This window comes from Acomys minous (genome assembly GCF_964271855.1).
Source record: "Acomys minous genome assembly, chromosome: 2".
Classification (NCBI taxonomy): domain Eukaryota; kingdom Metazoa; phylum Chordata; class Mammalia; order Rodentia; family Muridae; genus Acomys; species Acomys minous.
The window spans coordinates 56,226,538-56,236,917 of record NC_140484.1 but is presented as its reverse complement, the minus strand read 5'-3'; the positions used below and the strand labels follow the sequence as shown (position 1 = coordinate 56,236,917).

At 51.1% G+C, this 10,380-nt stretch overlaps 1 protein-coding gene and 1 long non-coding RNA gene across 3 annotated transcripts in view; one reads left to right on the top strand and one right to left on the bottom strand.

Moving 5' to 3' along the window:
* Positions 1-408: 408 nt before the first annotated feature.
* LOC311591126 lies at positions 409-9,421 on the bottom strand. The gene is made up of 3 exons (XR_014777019.1): positions 9,287-9,421; positions 1,785-1,992; positions 409-693 (listed from the first exon to the last, which is right to left on the bottom strand). It is a non-coding gene; the product is annotated as an uncharacterized lncRNA (long non-coding RNA).
* Positions 9,422-9,441: 20 nt separating this feature from the next.
* Positions 9,442-10,380, top strand: part of KCNQ1 (potassium voltage-gated channel subfamily Q member 1) — a 321,454-nt gene continuing 320,515 nt past the window's right edge. Inside the window, exons 1-2 of one of the 2 annotated variants that reach the window (XM_084770356.1) lie at positions 9,442-9,531; positions 9,655-10,132. In XM_084770356.1, the coding sequence (XP_084626482.1) occupies positions 9,747-10,132 (386 nt within the window). In that variant the 5' untranslated portion in view covers positions 9,442-9,531; positions 9,655-9,746. Of the gene's footprint in view, positions 9,532-9,654; positions 10,133-10,380 lie in introns of those variants that run through there. The other variant, XM_084770357.1, reaches the window with a different exon arrangement.

The following is a 10,380-nucleotide window of genomic DNA, read 5'->3' as shown; positions in this document are numbered from 1 at the left end:
GTGTGGAGGCCAGAGAACACTCTTGGATGTCAGTCCTTGTCTTTCCCTGCTTGAGACAGGGTCTCTTGTTTGCCACCACACACACTAGGCTTGCTGGGCCTTGAGCTTTTTGAGATTCTCTTGTCTTCACCTCCTACCTCACTGAGGGAGTATTGGGATTCCAGATACACGATGTGGGTTCTGGTCTTCTGAATTTGTCTTTATGTGTTCTTTTGCCTTTAAGTGCATGTGAAGCAAGCGTTTCACCTACTGAGCCATCTTCCTTGTTCTTATCCAGACATCCAGCTGACACTCACCACCTTCTGCTCATGTTCCTACTCACCTAAGCCTCCGGATACGTTCATCTGTGCATCACCATCCATCCATCTCGCCGTCCAAGTCAAGAAACTCTCTCCAGAGGAGCAGAACTCATAGAATATACATCTTATTTATTAATGAGATTTATAGGGCTGGTTACATGACTGGGACCAAGTAGTCTAATAATGGTCATCTGCATGCTGCTGAGGCTGAGACCCAGTGCCAGCAGGGCCCATGAAGCCAGTTAGTCACCTCAGTTGTCCCAACCTGGTACCAGTCAGGCTTAGAAGATCCCCAATCTTCTAAGAGACTCACTGATGTTTAGTCCATGCTGAAAAACCGAAGAAGCTGGAGACCAGAGTCAACAGAGGACGGTGGTGGTGGTGACGGACACACCTGCTCAGGAGGAAGAAGCAAGGGAAGGTGGACATTGCTCTTTCCTTGAAAGCTCTTTATCCCAGGATTGCTTTTTGTGTGGGCCTCCCCCAATTTTAAACCTCTCCAGAAACACACTCTCAGACATGCTCAGAGTGATTCGAAACCCTGTCATGTTGCCAACCAAGATTAATCAGGCCACTCACTCACGGATCCACTGGTCCATCTACTGATCCTTCCACGCATCATCTACCTTCCATTCACCAACCTTGTTATCCATCTGTCTCAGTTAGGCTTTCATTGCTGTAAAGACACACCATGACCATAGGACCAAGACAACTTTTTTTTTTTTTGAGACAGGGTTTCCCTGTATAGTCCTGGCTGTCCTGGACTCGCGTTGTAGGCCAGGCCTATGGGGGCCATTTTCACTCCAACCACCATATCATCTACTCATCTAAGAGCTCTTACCATTTATCACCATCCATTTCCCATCCATCTATCCTATTTCCACCCACTCATGCTTCTATACACTTCATTATTACCATCCATCTACTACCCACCTATCCACTAGCTACTTATCCATTTACCCATTTATACATCGAACTACCCAAGAATACCATCTATCCATCCATCCATCCCTCCATCCCTCCATCCCTCCCTCCATCCCTCCATCCCTCCATCCCTCCATCCCTCCATCCCTCCATCCATCCCTCCATCCCTCCATCCCTCCATCCCTCCATCCCTCCATCCCTCCCTCCATCCCTCCATCCCTCCATCCCTCCATCCATCCATCCCTCCATCCCTCCCTTCATCCCTCCATCCATCCATCCCTCCATCCCTCCATCCCTCCATCCATCCATCCCTCCATCCCTCCATCCATCCATCCATCCATCCATCCCTCCATCCATCCATCCCTCCATCCATCCATCCCTCCATCCATCCATCCCTCCATCCAATCAGCTGGCCACCCTTCCATTCATCCACTCAACATCTTTACAATTTCCCACATACTTACTGTCACCATCCAAGCACCCATCCACCTATACAGCCACCCACCGAGTCCTCTCCAGTCACTCATTCACATTCAGAAGCCTCTCTGTGCCTGGACTCACCGAGGTGAATCAGCTTCCCGCCATGCAGTGCCCACACATGGGAATGCTGGCAGCTGCTTCACAGGCTCTGGGTCACATAAGGGTCAGGGCTGGTCAGAGCACCCAAGTGGCATGTGAGGTTCTCATGTGCTTCCTCCCGGCATCCGTGTGTCTCACAGATGAGATCTTTATCTCCCGAAGCTGGGGCCTTTCTGTCCATTGTTCCTGCCTTCCATACAGTGTAATTAGAAACAAGGCCGTAGGTATCTAGTACATGCTGCTGGCAACTGAGTTGTTCCTGCCTCCCCTTCTGTCCCTCAGTTGCCCTGCCCTTACTCTGGGCTCCAGGCCTGTGTGGGACCATAGTATCACTGATGAGGACAAAAGGCCTGGCTGGGAACTACCCAGCATGACATTGAATTGGGCTAGAAATACCCAATATATTTCTTCCAGTGGAGGCTTTGGTGTCTTAGCAAATGCTGTGGGGCTAGAGGTGACTGGGAGGCTATGGGCCAAGGGATCCTGAGTGTAGTGGGTCGTGCTCCTGAGTGGGCTATTACCACAAGCTCTGATGGAGGCCTGAGATCCTTGAGGCCTTGGGGCTCCTCCCCAGGACACTCACTGGGAAGGAGAAGAGTGGATTCTGTGGCAGATGGTGGCAGCTCCCCCAAAGGGAAGCTAGAACTGACTCTCAAAATAAGGCAAGTGCCAACAGCCCTCAATTTTTGTAAGCTTTTCCTTGGGTTTGGAAGATCAACCCTGTCCCCAGAACAATGTCTGGACAATGAGCTTCCCATGCTTACGTGGGGCCTCTCAGGTATATGTGGGTGTCTGGAGACCCCGAGCAAGACCCTAGGCAGCTTTACCAGAGGGCTCAACTTGAGACATAGGGACCACCATAGTAAGCCTCTGGTACCTCACCAGCATTGGCTTGGTGCTGTGGAAGGAATGAGGGGGTGCAGTTTGCAGAGTCTGGTCACCAAGTGACCCTCATACTACCTTATTAAATTAGGTATAGCTGTGTCCGGGTAGGGTGGTTTCTACCTCCTTATTGGATTGGTGGTCTCCCCTCCAAGCACACTCTTCCCATGGAGCTCTAAGCAGTCTGTCCTTGGGACAGTCCCAAAAGGAGGCTCACAAAGGCCTGTTTGCATGTATCCAACACACAGGCACACTGTACACACTTGCAGATGACCCTCAGTATTCTCAGCTGGTTTCCAGCTTGGCATCTTGGAAGAGGAGAGTGTGGGTGGGTGTGGCCTGTGAGTTAAGGGTGGTAGAGAGACAGCATGCCTAGCTCCTCCCATTCTTCCCTAGTGCTCTTGGACTCCCCTGGTCTCAGTAAGGCCTAGAACAATACTCAGGGCTCAGAGAGAGAGAGAGAGAGAGAGAGAGAGAGAGAGAGAGAGAGAGAGAGAAGGGGGGGGAAACCCAGGGAGGCCCTGTTTCCTGACTCCACATATGGATAAGGACCTGCTCATGGGGCAACTTTCTCCATGAATGTGAGCTTGGGTTGGGTTGTCTGTCCAGCCTTTACCCATTGTCAGAGCACACTGAGTACTCAGTGCACCTAGAGAAATGACCTCAGATACAGTGTGAGTGGGAGGACAATGTGTCAGGGCTGAAGGACTCTACATATGTCCAATCTTGCCTTTGTTCTACTGTGATCCCCACCACCACAGGATTGCTTCGTGGCCCTGCCCAGTGTTTGCGACCCCAGTGTTTGCCTAGAGAAGGTCCTAGTCCCCCCTTCCCAGGCCTGAGAGCAAGATAATTGAGATGATGGATTTTTATGTCCTCAGATGAGGAGGGGACACCCCAGCAGCTGCCTGGGAGGTACAGGAGAGATGGGAGTACAGCCCACAAGGATAGTCATCAGCCAGGAGGTCTCTCACAGTGGGAAGCTCTGTTCCTCATGTCGCCGTCCATCCATTGGTTCAGCATTGAGTATCTGTTGCATAAGAGAGCTTTGACAGCAAACTCTCCCCCAGGTAAATGGAAGAATGCCTGTGGAGACACCTCTTTTTGAGCTTTCAGTGAGTTTTCTCACCTGATTTATGTTTCTGCAATACCATACTCTGACCAGAAACAACTTAGGGGAGGAAAGGGTTAACTTCACCTTCCAGGCCACTGTTCCTGAGGGAGCTCAGGGTAGGAACTCAAGCCAGTATTTGAAGCAGAAACCAAGGTAGAACACAACCTGCTGGCTCACTTACAGGCTCATCCTTAACTAGCTTTCTTAAATTGGCCAGCATCACCTGCTCAGGGAAAGGCACTGCCACAGTGAGCTAGGTCTTTCCAAGTCAATTAACAATCAAGACAATCCCCTATAGACATGCTGGCAGGCCAATCCGGTCTTGGCAATTCGTCAGTTAAGGTTTTGTATTTCAGATAATTCTAAATTGTGCCAAGTTCACAGTTAACATTGTCCAGTGTCATGGGCACCTCCAGTCTGCTCAGTGTTCTGTTTACCTCTACATGATGGCTCCATGGCAGTGCATACAAGAATTTGAGAATGAATGAATGAATGAATGGGAAATTAATCTGAAGAGAGATGACATCTGGAAAGCCTTTGGAAGCCTGACTGCCCCCAACAGCCCACTGACTGGTAGACTCTGTCCTCATAGAAGACCCCTAGTTTTATTCTCATGAGAGCTTCCGAAGCACCTCCCATTGTCGCCCTCTGACCTCACCAGAGGGACAAGGAATAACTGGGTGAGGTGGGGAACAGATAGATTGGCAAAGAGTCCTTAGAGAGTCAGCATGTAGAAGGGTAGGCAACAGGTTTCCAAAACATTCCCAGGTTGGGAGATAAGTAGTGGCAGACTACTCTTACAGGATGCTGCCTGATGGGGTGTGTGCACCCCCTTGATGACTGTGGAAGTGGCAGGTGCTTTCTTGGTAAAGCAGGAGTGTTGCAGAGAGCAAGTGGGACCCCAGAGATCCATACACAGACTTACAGACCTCCTATGGCCAAATCAAGCAATCTGCTCAATCTCTCCCACAGGAGGTTTTTCTCTTCTTGGCTGATGGGCCCTTCAGGGGTCCTCATCCATTTCCACAGTAGCCATGGGCTTGGTCCCACCCTGATATCCACCCATATGCAGGAATTTTTGTGTTTACAGCTTTGGGGCCATCAGCTTTTATTTTCTCAGCTTCGGCTTTAGCCTCGCCTTGAACCCAGCTTGTCTTAGCTCTGTGCTCCCCAGTACACCTGGAGCCTCTCCTCCTTGGCTCCCACCCTGCTCCACCCTGACCCCCTATTCTCTGTGCAGCTGTTTGGAGAGAGCAAGGACCTCATAGTATCCCCTTGGCTAGCCTCCCCTCTGCCTCAGTATCCCTCAGAACAGATTCCTTGTCCAAGGAAGGGAAGGCATCCCCAAGAGGCTTAAAACAAAACAAAAACAACTTTATGTTTTGTGTGTGTATAAATGCACGTACCATGACATGCATGTGGAGGTCAGAGGACAAGTTGGGGCTGGCTGTTCTCTCCTTTTATGTGAATCCCAGGGAATCCAACCCAGCCTTTCAGACTTGGTGGCAAGCAGGTTTACCGGTACATTGAGACATCTCGAAGGTCCTAAGAGAGCATTCTTCCCTTTTTCCATCTTCCCCTAGGACAGACCTGGCCAGCTATTGGTGTAATGAAAAAGTATGGAACGTCACATGAAGCTAAACAGCTCAGTATAATGCACGCATTCACTGTAGCTCCAACAATCCCCAATTCAGAGGCAGTCTGGTTTAATCTGCACCAGACTCCCATCCTCTTCCTGTTGATCGTTTCAAAGCAGTTTTCCTGCGTCACAGACTCCTATCCACACATTCTTCCGTGTGTACCTCTGGCAGGCATAGCCTCCTTGCACCCTGAAGTCGGTACAGAGAAGGCAAGGCAGGCCACATCTTACCCTGCCCCCCACCTCTAGTGTTCAGAACAGTAAGCCAAGGGTAATGAGGACTTTCCGAGTCTCGTTATGAACCAATTGGGTTTTTAGGATTTTAGGCATGCCTTAACCCATAGTTTTGTTTGTTTTTAGAGATAGGACATCACTCTGTAGACCTTGAACTCATGGCAATCCTCCTGCCTCAGCTTCCTGGATTCAGGGATTACAGATGCTGGTCTATATGTGAGGCTTCCATAATTGTCTGTGCTGTTTGAAATCTGTGTTTGCAAACATGGGTATACATGTGTATTGTATGGGTATGTGTGTGTGTGTACGTACATGTGTGTGCACATGTACACACAGGATAGTACATGTGTGTGGAGGCCAGAAGACAAATTTTTGGTGTTGTTCTTCAGGGGTAGTCCATCTTAATTTTTGAGACAGGGTCTCTCTACAGATCCCTGATTGTCCTGGAACTCACTGTGTAGATAAGGCTTTGGCTCCCAAGTGCTGGGATTAAAGGCGTGTGCCACTACACCCAGCTTATGCCCCCACATGTTTATGTGGGTTCTGGGGGTTGAACTCAAGGCCTCATGCTTGCCCGGCAAGCACGCTACTGACGGAGCCACCTCCTCAGCCTGATGCTTCCAAAGGTTTTAGTGAATATAACTGTAAAGTCATTTTGAGAGAAAAATAGCAGAGGAGATTATGGTAGTGTTTCAAGCTCACATTTAAAGATTTGTTTGTACTTCTTTGATTTTTGTATCTATATCTTTTATATCTTGGTTCCTAAGGAACTCAAAAGGATTGCTTATTTGATATGTAAACATATATGTTTGATTTGTTCAGACAGTGGGTGTTCCACATCTCAAGGTTCTGTAACACACACCAGATGGAAGATATTTGAAAAACAAATTACATCTGGATTGGACTAGGGCAGTCTTATTCCCCTCCCCCCCGCCACAATATAATATAGCGATACTCTGTCATCCCCACTGTGATGAGTATTTTGAGGAATCTAGAGATGGTTTGAGCCACACTGGAGAATGAAGTGGGCTCAAAGCACAGACTACCCTGCCTTATGTGAAGAAGGACTTGAGCACTGAGAATTTTAGCCTGGGGGGGGATGGGGTGGGGTGGGGTGGGGGGAGCGGGCATCTGGAGTGGGTCACTGCCAGTATTATTACTTATGGTTCAATTATTTTGTCCTTTGGATATTAGTAATAATAGTGACCATGCACCTTCATTGTGTGGCTGTGTTAGAGAATAGGTGAAGCAAGTGAAGGCTATTGTATTTGTCTTTGTGTGTGGGTATGTGTGTGTGGTATGTGCTCACATATGTGTGCAAATGCATGTGCGTGTGTGGTATGCACTCACATATGTGTGCAGATGCATGTACAGAGGGCAGGAAGCAGAGGGCCTCTGCCCCCAACCCTCCAGTGCTAGGGCTATAGGCATGCACAGGGTCAAACCTGATATATATATATGAATCTGATGGTGGAGTCTTCATGCTAGAGAGGCAAGCTCTCTTAGTTACCGAGCCACCGCTCCAGCTGTTTCTTATCTTTTGCTAATATAAGCCATGTTGCAAGCACAGGTTTATGTGTTTATTCTCTGTCTCTCTGTCTCTCTCTGTCTCTCTCTCTCTTTCTCTTTCTCTCTCTCTCCCTCCCCCACCTCCCTCCTTCCCTCCCCTTGAACTCCTGAGACTGTTGCCTCTACCTACCTTCCAAGTACTCGGATTACAGGTGTGCCCCAGCATGCCTAGCTTCATTTTCTGTTTTCTTCATTTGTCTTTGGTTTGGTTATTAGTGGTGGGATTTTCAGGTCAAAAGGCACATACACTTTTGCTAAGGCTGCCAACATGCCCTTCCCACGGGTGATTAGGAAAGCACCTGCCACCCTGGCCTCTCCCAAAGATTGTGCCGTCAAAGATCTGGAATTTTGCCAATCAGATAGTAGGCCACTGGTATCAGAGTGTACTTTTAATTTGCATTTTCTTGTTATGAGTGAGGCTGAGCTCCCCCCCCCCCCAAGCACCAAGGCCACATGCCTCTTTCCCTGTGTGCTGGTTCTGTTTTCAGCCCACTCGCCCGCTCTCCCACAGCACAGTCTTCTCTGGCTTTTGATGTTCCTTATGTACTAATGATACTAATCCTTTGCCTGTGGTGGTGAAAACTGTGGAGACTCTCCCAGCTTGTCCCTTATCTCTTATTTCCCCTGCGGCTGCTTTGTGTTTTATCTGCTCCTTCCGGATTTCACAACACAGTGGGAAATGTTTTCCTTAGCGACAGTTTTTTTTTTTTTTTGAGGCAGGTGCTCTTCCCCCAACCCCACCGCCCCCATAAGACCCAGGTCCTTGCACACACTAGGCACACACTAGGCACACACTGTACCGTCAGCCCTCACCTTTAATCTCTACCGAGATTTGTTTTTAACTTTTATGGCAAAGCTTTTGATCCACTTGTCCTAGTTTCCTTCTACTCCTGTGATAAACACCAGAACCAAGAGCAACTTAGGTGAGGAAAGGGCTTATTTCAGTTTGCCAGTTATGGTCCATCTTCAAGGAAGGCTAGAGCAGGGCCTCAGTCGGGAACCAGGCCTACTCACTATGCCACATAGCACAAGCCCCCCCCCCCCCCCCCCCCGTCAAAGAGCTCATTCACAGCCAAGGAAGTACAGCAGAAATCCCAGAGCTTGCTTGCTTGCTTGCTTGTTCTAAAGCTCATACTCAGCTAGCTCTCTAATATAGTTTAGGATCACCTGCCCAGGGAACAGATGCCTCCTGCCGTGGCTTGTATCCTCCCACGTCAATTAAGACAGCCAAGGCATTCTCCCTCAGACACATCCACAGCCTATTCTAATCTGGGCCGTCCTTCAGCTGAGATTCCCTTCTCAGATGACTCTAAGTTGTGTCAAGCTGACAACTGAAGCTAACAAGAGCACCACCTGAAGGTTACCTTTGTGCAAGGAGTGAGAGGAGGGCCCACATAATGTCAGTGCTTTATTGTTGTTTTGAGGCAGCAGCTGGTGCAGCCCAGGCTGATCTTGAACTTGCTATAGAGCCTTGAATTCCTGATCCTCCTGCTTCCACCTCCCAAGTGCTGGGATTATAGGTTTGTGCCACTACCTGGATGCTTACTGAAGGCACACTTTTCTCCTGCCGCGTTTGGGATGTGGCGATGCAGATGTTTGGCCACATGTGTGTGCATTGTCCTGGGATGCGGGTGCCATTCCGCCCCACAGAAAGGTCAGTGTAGCTACAGCCAAAACAACTCCCAAGAGCTAGTAGCATAAACCTTCTGACTATTCCCACACCACGACAGGACAGCAGTCCCAGGACAAGAAGCTCCTTCTGTGTGACCCTGGGGAAGTGCAAACTCTCTTTCCCTGATCAGGCAGCCTCGCCCCGCGGACAGTGTCTACAAGTAAAACTCAAGCTAGCACTTTTCTAGACTAGCTTCAGCCGGCTCTCACTGAGCTCCACTTATATGGTTGGTCCCCATCTCCGCAATTCCACAGCCTTCGTGGGCAGAGATTAGCTACTGGGAAGGCATTTTCGTATTCCCTGCTATTAGCAGGGGCTCCTGGACACCCGAGGGCGAACAGTGTTCGCTGGGCCAACACTTCCTCATTCTGTACCTGACAGTGTCCGCCTGTGGCCCAGGACGCCATTCTTTCTGCCTTCCGAGAGAAAGTGGGTGCTTGTGCTTTACCCGGTTCTTGATGGAACCTGCTGGTCCCAGGTTGGAGGACCTTAGAGTAGAGCAGGGCCAGCGGGCGTAGAGTGCGGGGGAAGCAGGTTCGCGTAGCAGGTGTTCACCGAGGGAAGCACAGGCCTGGCTTGGCGTCGTAGCAGGTGTCCCGCTGGCTGAGCCAGGCAGCAGGTAGGCATGCAGTGGCGCCCCGGGGGTGGGGAGTCCTGGGGGCGGGGCGTGCCATCTCAGGAGACCTGCCCCGCCCCCGCCCCCAGGCGGAGCGGACAGCGTTAACCCCCTTCCTCCCCCCAGTGGCTGGGCTGGCAGCAGAGGCTACCCGTACTGCGCCCTGCGCCCTTCACCTCAGCTCCGAGGTGCGGCGAGGCCCGGGGTCCTGCCTGGCCATGGACGCGGCCTCGTCTCCGCCCAGTGCTGAGAGGAAGCGCACCGGCTGGGGCCGCCTGCTGGGCTCCCGGCAGGGCAGCGCGGGACTGGCCAAGAAGTGTACCTTCACGCTGGAACTGGCTGAGGGTTGCCCGGCGGGCAGCACACTCTACGCTCCCATTGCGCCCCCCGGAACCCCGGGGCTGGCGCCCCCCATGTCGCCCCCGGTGTCGCCCGCCCCGGCCCCCACAGACCTCGGCCCACGTCCGCGCGTGAGCCTTGACCCACGAGTCTCCATATACAGCACGCGCCGCCCGCTGCTGGCGCGCACCCACATCCAGGGTCGCGTCTACAACTTCCTCGAGCGACCCACGGGCTGGAAGTGTTTCGTGTACCACTTCACCGTGTGAGTAACCTCCCCGCACGCACTCGCGACTCCTCTGGGCTGGTGCTGCTGCGACCCTGGGGGAGGGAAGGAAGGGCTAATTACAGAAAACAGAAATCAGACTGAGCCCGTCCCTTAAGTTTAGTGACTCTGCTGTGGCTGGCGGGGGGGGGGGGGGGGGGAGGGGACACTTGACACATGGGGCACGATGGCAGCCTAGGAGCTCCCCCAGGCTGTAACGCTTGGGATGGAGGACTAAGTTTAAGTGT